This window comes from Schistocerca americana, chromosome 6 (assembly GCF_021461395.2).
Source record: "Schistocerca americana isolate TAMUIC-IGC-003095 chromosome 6, iqSchAmer2.1, whole genome shotgun sequence".
Lineage (NCBI taxonomy): Eukaryota > Metazoa > Arthropoda > Insecta > Orthoptera > Acrididae > Schistocerca > Schistocerca americana.
Window position 1 is genome coordinate 451273837 of NC_060124.1, and position 19713 is coordinate 451293549.

Genomic DNA, 19713 nt, shown 5'->3' on the forward strand with positions numbered 1-19713 from the left:
CAATGTAGATTTCTTAAAGGACGCTAATAGGAAAAATAATCTGGAAACCTTATTTGGGTCCTACAATTTGATCTCAGTAATTAACTCTACAGCATGGATGGATAAAGACAGTAGGATCCTAACTGATAATACATTTGCAAATACATTTAATGTATTTCATAACAGCTGTAGTCACCATATTGCCTTAGGAGCTATGCATCGTAATCAGGATAACACAGGCACTGCACTATCGTATTTATCTGCTAATACTGGGCAAGTGACTTTCAAGTACATCTGCATGGTTGATGATAAAGTTTGGATCTGGCCGTGAGCCGTGCATGGGTAGCCAAATGTTAAGCCGACTGCTCATGATAAGTGGGAAATTCAGGTTCGAGTCCCAGTTCGGCACCAATTTCATTGCCATCACTCCATTCTATAGCTGGTGGCTGTCCTTATTTGCAATTGTGAATTCATTTAATGCATTATCATTTTGTCTGTCATCCCCAACATTACTCTACATTTCATTGCTTGATCTTTGCTTTTCCATTCTCATACTCTGGGGTAAGTTTCTGCTGTTTCTTAAGCACATCAAAAGCATTATCCCATACTTTCCTGAGGCAATAGTCAAAGTTACAGTTAATGTGGTTATCTGTGATCTAAATTCAGTAGATTCCATCGCAGTGGAATTCCAGATGTTGGAGGTATGTGTTAGCAGGTTTTGTGGTTGAAATTTATGCAGTGTCAATTTCCAAGGACTGCTTTGTGACTGCCGACTTTCCCAACTGTCTTAAGTGTGTGTGTGCTCTTTGTGTTCAGTACATTGTTCTTCCACAAATCTAATAGTTTGGCCTACTTATGACAATATGGTCTGGAAACGTGTCAGTGTGTAACATGCAATGTATTTTAGTTACATACTATTCATATGTACACTCAGTTCTTAGCTATGGCATTCTTTTTTGGGGAACAAATACGCAAAATATGAACGCAATTTTCAAACTCCAGAAAAGAACCTTAAGAATAATAACCAAAAATAGTAGTTGAGCTCATTGTAAAGACCTGTTTGAAACACTGGGGATATTAACTGCTCCATGTGAATACATTTACCAGTCAGTTGTACACATCAAAAATAACATTGGTAATTACTGCACAAACAGCTCTACCCATCACCATGGACAAGAGCTAGGCTCAACTTACAGTTACCAAGGAAAAATAAACATAAAACTCAAAACACCATTTTCTACAAAGGAATAAAACTGTACAATAAACTACCAACAGAGATTAAGAAATTGCAAAAATACACTTATTTAAAAAGGTAGCTAAGAAGTACCTGTTATGCAATATATTTTATACATTGAAGGATTACTTAGATAAAACAGAGTAGGGATTTGGTAAAAAAATGTTATACAAATAAATAATAATAATGATTATAAAACATCCTACATTCCACATAAAACCTTCACACTATGTTTTTTTCCTTTTCTAGAAAAACTTACCCCCAAGCTATGCATAGCACAATAGTACCACTTCTTCATCATTCTGAGCTGAACATCTCACTCATCATAGAGCGATGCTGACTCAGTTTTTCAGGATAGCAAATGGGAAGTTGCAGTACAGGAAATGGCCCAGAGATCACCAGCACACGCGTGCGCATGCGTGTGCGTGCACGAGTGCACGCGTGTGTGTAGTGAGTGAAGCATTATGAAACAATGTGTGTGTAGTGTGTGCAGTGACTGATGGTGAGATATGAGTGAACAGTGTGGTATTACATTATTTAATAAGTTATTTGTAAAAAAAGTATTGTATACCAGGAGTAAATCTAACGATTGTCTCTAACTAGAGGTCTGTAAATGTATACATATATGAATTAGCTTATATTTAAATTTGTCTAAACATGTAAATACTCTGACATGTCCTATATCCTTGTAAAAAGAGACCTACAGATGAATAAAGCTACTACTACTCCTACGTATTTAATGGCAAGAGACTTAGTGATGATTTTTTATGGCACCAAAACGAAGAAAAGGAAGAGATTGTGCCAGAACAGCCTGAAAAATTGCAGATAAGTGTCAAAAACCAACAACAAAGCAGCACTTCACCAGGTATTGATAAAATAACAAATACTTACAAAACTTTCAAGATAATGAGTCAAAACATTCAGTGTCTCAAGAATAAAGTGTTAGAATTAGACGTTGCCATAAACAACTTTGTAGATATCTCTTGTAAGTTTCCATCAGAGTATTGGTGCAGGGTCACTGAATTAAGTCTTATAAATATAAGCAATTTTGAATTAGCATCTCACCCCCCCTGTGGGTTCGGGGGTAAGAATAGGCCCGCGGTATTCCTGCCTGTCGTAAGAGGCGACTAAAAGGAGTCTCAAACGTTTCGGCCTTAGGTGATGGTCCCCTCTCGGGTTTGACCTCCATCTATCCAAATTATTCCGAAGAGCGAGCCAATTGGGGAAGGGCACCTTACATGGTGCACTGTATCCTTCGTGCAATTAGACCTATTGCCGTCTTTCTCGTCGTTGCGATGGTGTCCCGCTCGTTTTCGATCTCATGGGCGATTACCACGCTGCACTCTGCAGTGTTTCTTTTAACTGTGACGACGACCTTGGCCATTTTTGCACCTAAGATCCAGCACGGTAGCCAGTCCGTTGTGGTGGGGTCGCTATGTACCCTCTTGGTTGTAGCCCCCTGACAACACAGGGATCGCTCTACTGATGCCTGCGCCGTTCACTCCCCACGTATGCCAAGGAGTAGATGCCCATCTCCCTGGGGCATCGGGACTCCCGGCAATGGCCATCCTGCCAGGTGGCCTTTGCTGTGGCTGGGTGGCGCCCGTGGGGAGGGCCCTTGGTCGGAGTAGGTGGCATCAGGGCGGATGACCCGCAATGAAGCGTGGTACATCATCTGTCGCTGGCGGCCAGCCGCCAGCAGTCTCTAAGCGTTCTCGGGCTCACTTTAATGCTGAAAAGTACAATCCGAAAACGTTCCCCTCTCTGGCCATGCCGTGGGAGGAACGTAAATCTCAGGATGGCAGTAGCACTTATTCGCCCCGATTCTTAGTTTGTACGAGAGCTGATGGGGAGTCTTTTCTCTCAACAAAGCCTCAGTTCTTCGTCGAGCATTTAGAGGACAAGTTTGGGGAGGTGGAGGGCTTGTCAAAAATGTGCTCTGGATCGGTCCTGATCCAAACGGCATCCTCTGCCCAGTCACGACGGTTACTTGCTTGTGATAAGTTGGGGGATGTTGCTGTTACGATCACACCGCATAAGAGTTTAAATATGGTCCAGGGAGTTATTTACCATAAGGACCTTCTTTTGCAGTCTGATGACGAGCTGCGCGCCAACTTAGAGCGCAGAGGTGTACATTTCGTCCGGCGCGTTCATCGGGGTCCGAAGGAAAATCAGATAGCTACCGGTGCCTTCATCTTGGCCTTCGAGGGTGATACGTTACCGGAAAAGGTCAAGGTGATGGTCTACCGATGTGACGTCAGGCCCTATATTCCTCCCCCGATGCGGTGCTTCAAGTGCTGGAAGTTTGGCCATATGTCTTCCCGCTGCACTTCCAGCCTCACATGTCGAGATTGCGGACGCCCGTCTCATCCCGATACTCCATGTGCCCCGCCTCCCATCTGTGTCAACTGCGGGGAGCACCATTCACCTTGCTCGCCAGACTGCAGAATCTTCCAGAAAGAACGCAAAATCATGGAATATAAGACCCTGGACCGACTGACTTATACTGAAGCCAAGCGGAAATACGACCGATTACATCCCGTGCGAATGACGTCATCCTACGCCGCCGCTACGACACCTGTGCCCGCCCCATCAGTTTCACGACTTCCAGCCAGCTCGATAACCAGTAAGACTCCTCCTGCCCCCTTGCCAGTGGGGGGCTCTACCCACCGGGTTGCTCCTGCGCCACCTACCTCAGGGGCAACACCATCCCCCCCATCAGGGACGTCCGTCCCTGCTTCTAAGCCGGAGAAGTGTCCAACTTCTTCGGCTTCTCACGCTCGCAAGGGGTCCCTCGGGTCCCTCCCTTCCCAGGTTTCCACCAGTGGGAAGGCTGACGACCGCCAGTGGCGTAAGTGCCCGCAATCAGCTGGTCGACGGGCTTCACGATCCTCCTCAGTCCCGGAGACTGAATCGGTGAAGCCCTCCCAGCCAGTTAAACCCAAGGAGCAGCGTGAGAAATCAAAGAAGAAGAGCTCTAAGCCCAAGGAACTCGCGGTGGCAGCCACCCCACCGCCACCTTACAGCTCTGCGTCTGAGGACGAGGTGGAGATCCTGGCGTCCGCTGAGGACCTAGAACTCGCCGGTCCCTCAGACGCCATGGATAACACTAGCACGGGTGCTCAATCGGAGGCAGCAGGTGACCCAGCGGCGTAATCTGCCTTCCCCGTCCTGTCACGCCTTTCTCAGCCATGGACAATACCATCCTCCAGTGGAACTGCAGCGGTTTCTTCCACCATTTAGCTGAGCTCCGCCAACTTCTCAGCCTTCGCCCTTTCTTCTGCATTGCTCTCCAGGAAACTTGGTTTCCGGCGATGCGAACCCCCGCCCTCCGTGGCTATCGGGGTTATTACAAGAACCGAGCAGCTTATGAAAGGGTGTCTGGTGGCGTCTGCATTTATGTCCTTCACACTCTGCACAGCGAATCTGTCCCTCTCCAGACGCCTTTAGAGGCTGTCGCTGTACGCGTGTGGACGCCACAGGCTGTTACCGTCTGCAGTCTTTACATTCCACCGGATGGTGATGTCTCGCAGCATGTCCTGGCTGCACTGGTCGCCCAATTGCCGCCACCTTTCTTGCTATTGGGCGACTTCAACGCTCATAACCCTCTGTGGGGTGGGTCAGTGGCAACAGGTCGAGGCGCCATCATTGAGCATTTATTGTCGCAGCTCGATCTCTCGCTGTTAAATGATGGTGCCTTCACACACTTCAGTGTGGCGCATGGCACCTACTCCGCCATTGACCTTTCAATCTGTAGCCATAGCCTCTTACCGTCTGTCCAATGGAGTGTGCATGACGACCTGTGTGGTAGTGACCATTTTCCGATCTTTTTGTCACTACCACAGCGCCACTCTTCTGGGCGCCCTAGCAGATGGGCTATGAATAAGGCTGACTGGGACTTGTTCTCCTCCACTGTCGCTTTTGAGCCTCTCTCTACCGATGACATTGATGCGGTGGTTCAATCGGTCACCACCGGCATCGTTACTGCCGCCGAATCTGCCATTCCCCATTCCTGTGGGTCCCCTCGGCGGAAGGCTGTGCCTTGGTGGTCGCCTGAGATCGCTGAAGCGATTAAAGATCGCCGGCGGGCGCTCCAGCGTCACAAGCGACACCCCTCCCTCGACCACCTTATCGCCTTCAAACGGCTGCGTGCGCGGGCCCGCCTCCTTATCCGCCAAGGCAAGAAGGAGTGCTGGGAGCGGTATGTGTCCACCATTGGCCTCCATGTCACTCCCTCGCAGGTCTGGGCCAAGATTCGACGCGTCTACGGCTATCGGCCACCTGCCAGCGTCCCTGCGCTCTCACTGAATGGAGCAGTTTGTACTGACTCCGACGTCATTGCCAATCGCTTAGCAGAGCATTTTGGTATGAGTTCCGCTTCTGCGAATTACCCCCAGGCCTTCCGCTCCATTAAAGAGCGGATGGAACGTCGGAGCCTTTCGTTTCGCACCAACCACCCAGAATCTTACAATGCTCCATTTAGTGAGTGGGAATTTCGCAGTGCCCTCGCTGCTTGCCCTGATACCGCTCCTGGGCCAGATGGCATCCACTGTCAGATGCTGAAACACCTTTCAGTGGACTGCCAGCGGCGCCTTCTCGATCTTTACAACCGTCTTTGGGTCGAGGGGGAGTTTCCGTCGCAGTGGCGGGAAGGCATTGTCATCCCCGTTTTGAAGCCTGGAAAGAACCCTCTGGAGGTGGACAGCTACCGTCCCATTAGCCTCACCAACGTTCTTTGCAAGTTGCTTGAACGGATGGTGAGCCGGCGCTTGCATTGGGTACTGGAGTCTCGGGGCCTTCTGGCTCCATCTCAGGGTGGGTTCCGTAAAGGCCGCTCCGCCGCCGACAATCTGGTGAGCCTGGAGTCGGCCATCCGTACTGCCTTTTCCCGCCGTCAGCACCTGGTCGCTGTCTTTTTCGACATGCGGAAGGCGTACGATACGACATGGCGTCATCACATTCTTTCTACGCTTCATGGATGGGGTCTTCGGGGTCCTCTGCCGATTTTTATCCGCAATTTTCTGTCGTGTCGTACCTTCCGCGTGCAAGTCGCGGCCTCGTATAGTTCCTCCCACGCCCAGGAGAACGGTGTGCCACAGGGCTCTGTTTTAAGTGTCTGTCTGTTTTTAATAGCCATTAACGGGCTTGCTGCGGCCGTGGGACATTCTGTCTCCGCTTCCCTGTATGCTGACGACTTCTGCCTTTATTACAGCTCTACTGGCATTGCAGCTGTTGAACGTCAGCTACAGGGCGCTATCCGTCAGGCGCAGTCTTGGGCTGTAGCGCATGGGTTTCATTTTTCGGCAGCCAAGACCTGCGTTATGCATTTCTGCCGGCGCCGAACAGTCCATCCTGAGCCGCGGCTTTATCTTGCCGACGAACTCCTTGCTGTGGTGGAGACCCACAGGTTTTTGGGGGTGGTTTTCGATGCCCGGTTGACTTGGCTGCCTCATATCCGGCAGCTTAAACAGACGTGTTGGCGGCATCTAAACGCTCTGAGATGCTTGAGCAACACCCACTGGGGCGCCGACCGCTCTACACTGTTGCGGCTCTACCAGGCGTTAATCCAGTCCCGTCTGGATTATGGGAGCCTGGCTTATGGCTCAGCATCCCCATCTGCGTTACGGGTGCTGGACCCGATTCTCCACAGCGGGATACGCCTTGCCACTGGTGCTTTCCGCACCAGCCCTGTGGACAGCGTACTAGTGGAGGCAGGTGTACCTCCACTGCGGTTCCGACGCCACCGTTTGCTGGCCGCTTATGCTGCCCATGTACTAAGCTCGCCCGGGCATCCAAACTATCGCCTCCTGTTCCCGCGGTCGGTCGTCCGTATGCCAGAACGTCGGCCGCGGTCTGGTTGTACAATAGCGGTCCGCGTCAAAGAGCTTCTCTCTGGGCTCCAGGGTTTCACTGTTCCACCTCCTTTCCGGGCTACTTTGCATACACCCCCATGGTGTGTTCGTCGCCCTAGCCTTCGGCTCGACTTGGCACAGGGCCCTAAGGACTCAGTCCCTCCTGAGGCCTTCCGCCGCCGCTTTTATTCCATCCTGGCCACGTATCAGGGCTCTGGTGTTGTTTACACTGACGGTTCGATGGTTGCTGGTCGTGTCGGATATGCGCTCACTCTAGGGGACCATTCCGAACAACGTTCCTTGCCGGATGGCTGCAGCGTTTACACTGCTGAACTGGTCGCCATCCTTCGTGCCCTAGAGTATATCCGCTCCTGCTCAGGTGAGTCCTTCGTTATCTGTAGCGATTCCCTGAGCGGTTTACGAGCTCTCGACCAGTGTTTCCCTCGTTCTCGTCTGGTGATGGCTATCCACGAGTCTCTGCATACTCTCGCCTGTTGCGGCCGCTCTGTGGTCTTTGTGTGGACCCCCGGTCATGTCGGTATCCCGGGTAACGAACATGTTGACCGCCTGGCGAAAGAGGCCACCAGCAAGCCATCTCTGGACGTTGGCCTCCCAGAGACTGATTTGCGGGCAGTCTTCCGCCGCAAAATCTTGGCGCTATGGGACGCTGAATGGCGGGAACTGACAATGCGCAATAAACTCCGTGCTGTCAAGGAGACGACGGCTGTGTGGCGGTCATCCCTGCGAGCCACTCGCAGGGACTCAGTAGTTCTTTGCCGGCTCCGCATTGGCCACTCCCGGCTGACACACAGTTATCTACTGCGCCGGGAGGACCCTCCTCTATGTCGCTGTGGGGCAGCTTTGACAGTGGCCCACATTTTGCTGGCCTGCCCCCTTTTAGCTGTGGTCAGGCAGACATTTGCGCTGCCTGCTACGCTCCCTGCCCTTTTAACAGACGACTCCACTATGGCTGACTCAGTTTTACGTTTTATTCGGGCAGGGGGATTTTATCATTTACTCTGAGTGTTTCTGTTTTCTTTTAATGATTTGTGTTGATTCTGGCCTTTGGCCTATGGTTTTACACTGATTTTTTAATGTGTTTCTCAGTGGTTGGCCTTTCCTTTTTATGTCTATGGTCGGCCAACCACCGTCACACTCTGTGTGGTTTTAGTTTGTTTTGTCTTGTCTTTGTCTCAGTATCTCTTGTTCTGTGTCGTCTGTGATCTCTTCTGTTCCTTGTTTTTATTCTCTGTGGGTGTTCTTTGTCTTTGGAAAAAGGGACCGATGACCATGGCAGTCTGGTCCCTTTAATCCCCCAAACCAACCAACCAACCAATTAGCATCTCATTATTGCTGCAGCGTTTGTAAAAATGGTGGAGTATGCATATACACTAGGGCTGGGCTGCAATATGAAATTAGATCTGAAACATACCCTCTAAATATCGAGAAACACTTTGAATCATGTGCCATAGAGCTAAAATCTGAGGAGAAGTGTAAAAATCTAATTGTCATATCAATATACAGGTCACCACTAGGTGATAAAAACATAGTTTTTAAAAATTTTGAAGCAGTGTTAAAGATTTTGTATAACAATGAAGTGAACTTATTACTATGTGGAGATTTTAACATCAACTTGTTAATTGAAAATGAAGAAAAAAAGACAGCTTTTGAGTATCCTAAACAGCTTTCACATGAAAGCACTCTTCACAGACCCTACTAGAATAACAGAGTCATCGTCATCCTTATTAGATAATGTCTTTACAAATTTAGAAAATTATGTTACTGAGGCACAAAACATAAACTTAGGTCTCTCAGACCACAACACACTAAATTCTTCTGTACCTGAGGTTGTTAAATACAAGTGGGAATATAAAAGGCACTTCTACCCAGAAAAGGTTAATATTTTTATCCAATCGTTAGCAAAAGAAACCTGAGAAGATTTGTACTCAAAATCATCAGCTGATGAATCATTCAATGCATTTTATAATACTTTCACGTCCATATTTGAGATATGTTTTCCAAAAAAACTGACAAGAATTAATGTCATGCCAAGAAACAGCAGCCAGTGGATAACACTTGCTGTCAGAGTATATAGTCAAAAGCTAAAACTTCTCAATAAACTGAGAAAACTCAACCAAGATGAACACTTTGCAGACTATGTTAAGACATATAAAATTTTATAAGAAAGTATTTAAAACAGGCAAGACAATGCACAATGACAAAGTAATCATAGGGATAGCAAACAAGTCGAAAACAATATGGAATGTAGTAAAAAAGGAAACAAACAAGTGTTAAAAAGCAAGATGACATTGTATTAAAAGATGATCGTGGTGTGTTACTCAGAAATGATACTCTAGCAAATTACATAAATGACTATTTCATAAACACTGCAGTCAATCTGAGTAAAAATTTTGCTAGTAATAGTAGTACCACAGTTCAAAGAGAGCAAAGTAGTAATTCAATATTGCTATGTCCCACAAATAAATTAAAAGTTCTTAAGATAATAAAAACAATGAAGAATAAAATGTCCTCTGGAACTGATGAGGTATCAGGTTCAGTCATAATTAAATGCCCTAGTGTCATAGCAGAACCACTCTCACATATCATAAACATATTATTAACAGAAGGGGCATTCCCGCAAAGATTAAAAATTTCAAAAATAAAACCATTGTATAAAAAGGGTAATATGTATGAAGTGGGAAACTATAGACCAATAGCTTTGTTATGTGTATTTTCAAAAATAATAGAGACTGCCATGAAAAATATAATTACAAATTACCTCGAAAAATTCAGTCTCTTGTCTGTAAATCAATATGGTTTTTGCAAAGGCATGAGTACAGAAACGGCAGTTACCCAGTTCATCGAAAACATTGTAATAGGACTTGACAGTAATAACAGCACAGTAGGAATAAACTTGCACTTATCAAAGACATTCAGTACTGTTGATCATGATATATTGCTAGACAAACTAGCAACTATAGGTATACGAGGAGTTGCATTAAAATGGTTTCAGCCATATCTCCACAATAGAAAACAGGTAGTAGAAATTACCTCGGCAAACAATAAAAACCGAGGCATTGTGTACAGATCAGACATACAGACTGTACCGATCGGAGTACCTCAGGGCAGTGTTCTAGGACCTCCCTTATTTCTTATATCAAGATCCCAATCAGAGGTACGCACATAAGTTTGTTTGCTGATGACACAAATATTGTTGTAACAGACATAAATAGGGTATTGTCAACATCTGCAACCAGAGTTTTGGAATACATACAAAAATGGTTTGAACAGAACAGGCTAAACTTAAATATTTCAAAAACTGATTATATACATTACAGGAAAACAAAGTCTCATCATGATGTGAACCTCAAAATTCAAAATAAACAAACTGAAAGGGTAGCTGCCACAAAATTCTTATGTGTGCAAATTGATGAAAATCTAGACTGGAAAGCCCACATTCTCTACCTCACTAACAAGTTAAACTCTGATTGCTTTGCATTACGCATAATTAGTTCTGTGTGTAGTATAGTGTGTAGCAGATCTGTGTACTTTGCTTGCATCCATTCTGTTATCACCTATGGCCTAACCCTCTGGGCTCATAATAAGGCAAACATGAAAACCATCTTCACCCTACAAAAAACAAGCTATTAGAATAATTTCAAACAGTAAAAGGCTAACACCTTCCAAACAGTTATTTCAACACATAAATATTCTACCCTTGCCATGCCTCTATATGAAACAAAGTGTTGCTAATATAAAAGTGCACATTGATAATTATAAAACCAATTCAGATCTTCACTTGTACAATACAAGAATGTGCAATGACGTCCACATAAAAAGAGTAAACAAGGCTTTAACACAAAAAGAAACCAACATTGAAGGTACTATTTTGCACAAAAACTTCCAACTCAGCTAAAAGAAATAAAAATATTGTCTACATTCAAGGAAGCAATATTTAAATTCTTAATGACCAACTGCTATTATAGTATAAATGAATATTTGCAGTAACCTTGTAGCAAGTAACTACATTAATTAACTATATGTTAATAATACCATAAAGCAAATGCTTGACGCAGCCTCAGTGTTAATTTTTCTGAACAAAAGTGTTAAATCAATTATGTACTTGCAATATATTTCATGTAAAAGGACCCAAACAAAAGTGGTAAATCAATTATTTAATTGTAATGTATTTCATATAAAAGATCCTTCTCATACTTTTATATTATAACAGTAATCAAAGTTGTATTGCCCAAAAATATTATGATGGGTACAATGAACCATTGCGTTACGTAAGAAACTGTACACCCTTATCTTATTTTGCTATACTATGTTCTTTGACAAAATGCATACAATGTACATTGTTGCTGGATGAACAAACTACTACTACTACTACTACTACTACTTGTGACATCTTGTCTTTTATGCTGTCATTCCTTCCAGATGCTGGTGCTCAATGCTGTGACATTGGTTATATTATGGAACACTGCCAACCAAGATTCCTCACATTTTCTTTAATGCCAGTTAACTAAGGGAAATGGATGATGTTTTTGTCAGAAATTGTCCTTTTCATAATGCAATTTTCTTTTTAAATGCATCCTCATCAAATCAGAAATAAGTTGTTTCTCACCTTACAATGTCATATTGTGCGCAGTGTGCAGTCAAGCCACTTGAAATGTGGGGTCATTCTAATTTTTGTTCCTGCTCTCCTTTTTCCTTCACAAATTCAAAACTATTGGTTTTTAAATCAAATATTATTCCAGGCATGCCCCTTTACTTAACCAACATACTTTGCAGTTTATATAGTCTCCATACTCTTTACTCAATTCCATCAAAATCTGTTGCAACAGACAGTGGAATAATGCATGAGACTTAAGAAAATTTCCTATTTATACCATCCATTTCATCATTTGCCTCCTGCCTGAAAATTTAGCACAAGGCGCTTTTCGATGTCTGGGATAATAAATCTTTTCTGTCAATCATAATTTTTTGCCATTTCGTCATCAACTAAGTCTTTAAAATTCTTTCTACATAGTGTAGATGGTATCTGAATGTTCATCTGAATGTTAATCAGCAGTTAAGCAGTTTTTTTATGTAGTGGTACTTTTAATGTGTTACAGTGGTTTCATTTAATCATAAAATATAAGCAGTTTAGAGTATGTTGTATTTAGACCCGTAGCTTGCCTCAGAAACAAATTGGGAATTTCACTGATTTGGTGGAATATACCAGTGGCAATGGAGGTAGCTGTAGTAACAATATATGAGTCACTGTTATCAACAATAGGAATAGGCGCTTGCTGGTACAGTATATGAACAGAGTTAGTCTTTTTCCAGAAGAGTCACTTAGCTAATGGGAATCAGTAGTTGTTTTTTCCTCCATATGGTAAATCAGTTTTTAGTACCAAGTTTTGATTATTAGCTTTGGTTTATGGTTATGTTTTCTTAATAGTCAGTGTGATAAGTTTTAGGTACTTTTAACTGTAAATTGATTTAATAAATGAAGCAACTTGTATAATATAAATTTTCCGATGACAGTGTGTTGATTGCTACTCATTTTAGCTAACAAGGCTATAGGTTTAACAGATACAGCAACAAATAAACAAGTAAATAAAATAATACTGATGCAGTCATCCTGGAATTCAAACCAGTATGTGTGTTTCATTTCTATCTTTATTTGAGCTGCAAGTGAAAAACATAAACAAACATTACACAAAGGGTTTCTGTTATTCATTGGTAACACAAGAGTTACATAACCTCAGACACCAAAAGAAACCATAGACATACACCTCAGGACAGAACAGAAAACATGAAAATTATTAGTATAGCCTCAGGAGGTGTGGAATTTGGAATCTAAAAATGAGTCTTCATGGAGACTTGTTTACTTGCCAAAAATTAACCTTGTGTAGATCTCATTTCAGCATGTGAAATGATTAAGTTCATGTGTGGTGACCTTTTAACCTAAAAGGGAACATAAAGCAAGGATTCAGTCCACTAAACAAAAGCTAGGAACAAGAATGTGGCGTTGGTACAAATTTTGGTATAACAGGAGCAAACAATATTCAGTATATAGTAGAGAAAAAGTGGCATTGAGGGTTGGGACAGCAGTAGAATAGGACTAGAGTTCGGCACGTTCCGGTGGTTTAGTAGTGAGTGGCCTCCGGAGTCCAGGTGGGTCTGGCCGCACATCCTTCCTGCGCAGCGCAGCACGCCGTGGCTGCTCGCTCCTCGCACACTCTGGCCGGTTCAGTGCCTGACGCATTGCTGGTGCCAGCCAGCCGTAGCGCTGGTTCACCGAGGCGGGGTAGTAGTACCGGTCAATGGGCGAAACCTTCTCCCGCAGTGACAGGTACTTCAGCCTGCCATCTCTTGTTGGCCCTGAAACACTCACATGTCAGGGTGATCCACAGTGGAGTTCAACAGAATAGGAGACAACATCACTGTCAAAAGAGATGAACATCCTGGGTTCGATTCTGGGATGGGGCACAGTTTGTTAAGGACATTTTTAACATGCATTTCATTCTTTTCATCTCTGTTTAGATCAAGGGGGGAGTGGGGCTGATGGAAATTACAGATAAACAAATGATTACAATTCTAGAAAAATTGGATGATTAAAAGAGCTTTACAAATTGACTAAGTCAATAATGCGGTCATCCACATCTGGTCCTTATGCAAGCAATTATTCAGCTTACCACTTACTGACAGAGTTGTTGGATGTCCTCCTGAGGGATATCATGCCAAATCTGTCCAATTGGTGAATTAGACCATCAAAATTTCGAGCTGGTAGGAGGGGCCTGCCCATAATGCTCCAAATGTTCTCAATTGGGGAGGGCTTTGGTGACCAAGCTGGAAAAGGGAGGGTTTGGCAAGTATGAAGACAAGCAATAGAAATGCTCACAGTGTGCAGGCAGGCATTATCTTGCTCAAATGTAAGCTCAGAATGACTTTTCATGAGGGGCAACAAGCATAGAATATCATTGATATACTGCTGTGCTGTAAGGATTCCACAGATGAGAGCCAAAGGAGTCTTTGCGCTTTTCAAATCCTACCTTGGCCAGGAAGGTCACTGGATCTCTCCCCAGTTGAGAACGTTCAGATCATTATGAGCAGGGCCCTCCAACCAATAGGGATTTTAATGATCTAACCTGCCAATTGGACAGAATTTGGCACAGTATCCCTCAGGACTCCAGTAACTCTGTCAACCAATGCCAAGCCAAATAAGTGCTTGCATAAGAATCAGAGGTGGACCAACGTGCTACTGAATTGTTCAATTTGTGGAGCTCTTTCTCTTGAATAAATCATCCAGTTTTTCTGGAATTGTAATAATTTGTTCACCTGTACATGTATGTCACATCTACAGATTGCCATCCTATTTGGATAATTCCTTCATGGTGCATCTGTTTTTGTCTTAGAGTGTATATCATTTGAAAAGCACTTGTGTCAAAAGTTGAAAAATAAATCAGTCATAGCATTTAGTTTATGAACACTAATAGCAACAAACTTTTCCAACTTTGGAAACATAATAATTTACATAGTACAAAATACAACATATACTACCCATTATGACTTTTCAGCTGAAATGGGGGACCGCTATCTTTTTTGATCATTTGATGAAAATTAATTGTCAAGGACACAGGATATTTTTTCATCGTCATATTATGTGAAAGTCAGTACCTGTTTCTTTCAAGCACTGTTTATTTTGCATACATTTTACACTTTTATACCTTATCACAGTTAATGTAGAATACTTTCTAAACAATTTACAAACATTTTGAACAATTCAGTAAGTACTGATGTTTAAAAAAATAACAAAAAAATCTATGTACAAAATTTCTAAATTACTTCCTCAAAAATCCAGGTACCTTTTAATTGCATAATACATATACAAGAAAGCAAAATTTTTACCAAATGTATATCACATGATTGATGTAATACCAGATACATTCAGTTCTGCACATTACATGTATTAACATGAAAAATATTATTATTCCTTATATTTTAATTTTCAGAAAATTTGTCCTAATTAAAAATTTTCTTTCTCTGCAATTTACCTGAAGCTACAATAATGTTTATATCTACCAGAGAGGTATAGACAACTGCAAGCTGCAGAAAAAAATTGGTGTAATGCTTTATAGCATTCAGTAGATATATGCACCTAAATTCAAAAAAACACAACTTACTGGAAATTGTGAATAAAATAAATTGTGCCTCAGAACATTGTGACTGGAAGAGCAAACCTCTCAACCTCCTGCACCTGTATTCTGTCACCGACAAGCAACTGGTCTTTCATGTTAGAGCTACATTTAATGCTTATCATCGAATGCGTCACTGCACACAAAGTAATATGTACACCACAAATATCTGTAGCACTTATGCAACAGACTTTCTGTAAGACAGAAACCAATTCACCAGAGCAGATGCTGGACATCAGCAGTGTTGCAAACATATATAGAATATATCCCAAATAGAATCACTGGAAGAAAAAAATTTTCCAGTTTTTTGCAAAATTATAATGGTTTTCTATAATTGACATAAAGGGGTGTGGCAGTGTACATGGCCATAACTCCAACATTAAGTATATAGCAACAATTTTTTATTCTAAACCCAATAATGTGTATATCAGTGTAATAAGAAAAGTGTATAGAATTTAATAAAGTTTTACAAAATTCAATTTTTTCATCACTCAGAAGTACCCTATGGCCTTAAGGCATCTTTTTCTCTTAATGGAAGGTCTTTCCACTTATTTTTATGTTACATTATTCTGTATAAGTTCATTAAAAGTTTGGGATTCAATACATGCAAAAAGATAAATGGTTTTGGTAAACTGTTCTCCCCTTGGATCTGTACCTGCGTCAAATGTTGGTGTATTCACACATTGTCACTCCCCTTAACCCAGTAGCAAATGGTGAAAGTGAGATTATGATATATCATCCATTATACAAGAAGTCAGAAGTTACTACAGAATTAAGGAAGTAGCAATGATGGAATGGACAAAGCAATGTTCATAACATTGGTTTTTGACAAAGTATGTGTGGTAATCTGCTGAAAGTTAAAAATAGGGAAATTTGTGTCCAAAAACACTGACAGAAAAAAAAAGTGAAACCATGAAGGAGATGTCCAATATAAACAAAAGTTGGTAGGCATGTTTCTACATCTGAAGGATGACTGTTTTTCAAATTTTGCACCAGTCGCATAAGAGTGGTGCTTGTAGCACCACTATGAGGGTGCAAATCAGATCTGATTTAAATACATGTTGTAAAGGTCGTGAGTATTAGTTACCTTTGAGACTGGCCTTTGTAAGTTGACAGTCAAAAATGCCTTTAAGGCAACAAAGATGACCTTGTCAACACTTCACTGAGGTAGAATGGGGTTGTGGTTAAGGAGAGCCGGAGGTGCCTATGCTGCCCATGTTAAAATCACTAAGTTTGAGGAACATTTATGAATAAAATACCAAATAGAAAAATTTGAATTTTTTTTTTTTTTTTACATATAGAGTGGTTTAGTATTACAGTTATGACAGAGGGATTTTGGAGTATCTTTTCTAGTTTCCTTCCAATTATTTTTTTTATTAATGACCCAATTTTTTTTTACAAATAATCGCTTTATAATTAAACTGAAATGAAAATACTGATCATATTGCCAAATGGCTGTGTTACAATGTAAGTTTGACCACTAGGAGTGCTGTATAAAAATTTCATCTCTCTAGCTTGAGTGGATTTTGAGAAAATGTTCCTTATATTCGAAAAATTCTAATTTACGGGAAATGGCTATCAAAGTTTCTCAATACATTCCTGCACTATAGGATGGATTATCAGGGTCTTCTTCTTCATCCTCCAAAAGCTTCCTCTTCTGTCTTCTTTTCTGGCCTGTTGTTCCATCATACTTCATATGCCTTTCTCTTCTTTCTGCTCCTCTTATCCTTTCTCTGTCAATATTTCTTAGTGCTCGTACAGTGTTCACCCCAGCTGTAAATCCTAATGCCTTCAGAACTTCACACTTCACACTGTTCCCTTGGTTGTAGGTTGCTATTGCATCATAAATGCCAAAGTGCAGTGTTTTTATGCTTACAAACACCCTTTTAGTAATCACTTTCCAAATCAAATTGTTTACGCTCTCATTAGGATTCTGCATCTTTCCGTGTAGACAATTGTGTAACAATTCTGGCTGTGCTAAGTCATGAAAAATTGGTTTTATTGCATTTATCACAGCTGCTGGCAAACCATGTTTGTGATCATAGTCCTTTTTTGCATTATATTTGCACCAGGAATCTTTTGGGCACAGGCTGTGTTGAGGGTATTCATTGGAAGAGGCAGTATGAAGGAACAATGCCCACACTGCTTTTTGCATGTCACTAACATTACTAGTATTTTGCCTTATAGCATACCCATAGTATCTCTGTAGATGTTCAATCACCTCATCAGTAAGTCTGCCTCTCCCTCCTATTGTCTTTCCATCACTGAGCTTACTTGAACCCAAAGATTGTTTGAGCCTTCGAAGCCGTGCACCCATACGCTTTTGCACATGCCCAATGCATTCCAACTTTTCAACTACAAATTCATGTCCATATCGTTTCAGTTCCTCTATAGTCTTGAACCTTTGGAGTCACCATCCCCAAGGTAGTATTTGTACCTAGCGTTGTACCTGGGAACTAAACGTTCAAAAATTTGTTTCACTCTGTCCACTTCCATTGCTCCACTTGATCCACTAAAATTTGCCTCACAGGTTCCACTGTGCTCTCCTTTGATTTTATTTTTGCACCTACAATGTTTTGATAATATTGCAGCATCTATCACTTTTGCACTATCACCACAAGTAGCAGTTACAACCCCATTCAAGAATTTATGACCCCTCTTTTGCCAGGAACCATCTAATGCCACTACCAAATCTCTAGAACCACCATTCATATCTACAGATTCCTCCACTGCTTCCTTCATGGTTTTCAAAGCCACATCTTCAACAGAGGATCCTATCAGTTCACAGTAGTACCCAAATTTGCTTGGAGGCGATGGCAAGTTCATAACACCACAAAACAGTTTACCAGCAGCAGACCCTTTTCCAATGGATCGAAGGCCATACACAAGTCGAACATTCACATCAAACACTCTAGATCGTCCATTTTCACCAAAGAGACTGGCATGTGAATTGTAGAAAGTCACTTGATACTTGCAACATGCACAGATTGTCTTCATCTCACAAGCTAAACCAAAGTGCTTTGTTATCTCTATTCCCACTCCTACACTTGAACACATTCTGCACAGAACACTTTCTTTCAGCACAGAAGATAATAATCCAATATTCAGTACTTTGTTAATATCATCACTGTCACTAACATATTCACGAAATCTGTCACTTCCACCAGTCAGCTTCTTGCTAGAAGATGTCACAGGCCTATGGCCTGCCATGTGTTGGTTAGCAGAAGAACGCACTGTTTCAGTAATTGTAGTATCGCAACTTGGTATTAGTGTTAATTTTCTTTTCCCTACATTCTTCCTCTTCTTATACACGGTTACTAAAACGTGGCAGCATAACCAGAACAATGCTTTACACAAGAATTATATTACTACCAACAACAGGCGCAACACTGAACTAATTCAAAACGGTAAGCAGCAAAGAGACGATGTTCCGCGCTCTTAGTGCTTCATTTGTCACAGAAAACAATGTAGCCAGGAAGTCACGAGAGGGTGTTAGATGCATTCAGCGGCTGCCCATTTCCTCTGCAGGCGTGGGGGAAAATGGTAATAACTCCACTTCTAGGGCGAGTAGAACAATAATTCAAAGATTACATTAAAGAGGAATGTTCCAATTAATTTTCAGTAGCAAAAAAAAAAAAAAAAAAAAAAAATCGTAATTTTTTGGATTTGAACACCTCCGGCTCCCCTTAACAGGGCTATGAGAAGCTGCATATTTCTATGCACCAGGAATTGCATGGCGACAGCTTTGAGCTTCATGTACAGTTCTGCCACTGGGCACAGGAGAAATTACAGGATGATGCAGATGTTTTGCATGCATTCTATTTAGCGATGAAGTGTCATTCACCAACAGCAGTAATGTAAACCAGCATAATATGCACTACTGGGCAATGGAAAATCCACGATGGTTGCAACAAGTGGAACATCAGTGACCTTGGCGGGTTACTGTATGGTGCAGCATTATGGGAGGAAGGATAAGTGGCCCCCATTTTATCGATGGCAATCTAAATGGTGCAATGTATGCTGATTTCCTATGTAATGTTTTACCAATGTTGCTACAAGATGTTTCACTGCATGACAGAATGGCGATGTACTTCCAACATGATGGATGTCTGGCACATAGCTCCCATGTGGTTGAAGCAGTATTGAATAGCATATTTCATGACAGGTGCATTGGCTGTCAAAGCACCATACCATGGCCCACACATTCACCGGATTCGACGTCCACCGATTTCTTTCTGTGGGGAAAGTTGAAGGATATTTGTCATCGTGATCCACCAACAACGACTGACAACATGCGTCAGCGCATTGTCAATGCATGTGCGAGCCTTACAGAATGTCGTTACATGTATTGCTAAATGCATTGACGTTGACGGACATCTTTTTGAGCATTTATTGCATTAATGTGGTATTTACAGGTAATCACGCTGTAACAGCATGCATTCTCAGAAATGATAAGTTCACA

General features: G+C 42.4%; 1 protein-coding gene across 1 annotated transcript in view; it reads right to left on the reverse strand.

Annotated features, from left to right (window-relative positions):
* Positions 1-12730: 12730 nt before the first annotated feature.
* Positions 12731-19713, reverse strand: part of LOC124619815 (protein ATP6V1FNB-like) — a 54859-nt gene continuing 47876 nt past the window's right edge. Inside the window, exon 2 of the mRNA XM_047146411.1 lies at positions 12731-13437. Coding sequence (XP_047002367.1) covers positions 13178-13437 — 260 coding nt within the window. The 3' untranslated portion in view covers positions 12731-13177. The remainder of the gene's footprint in view (positions 13438-19713) is intronic.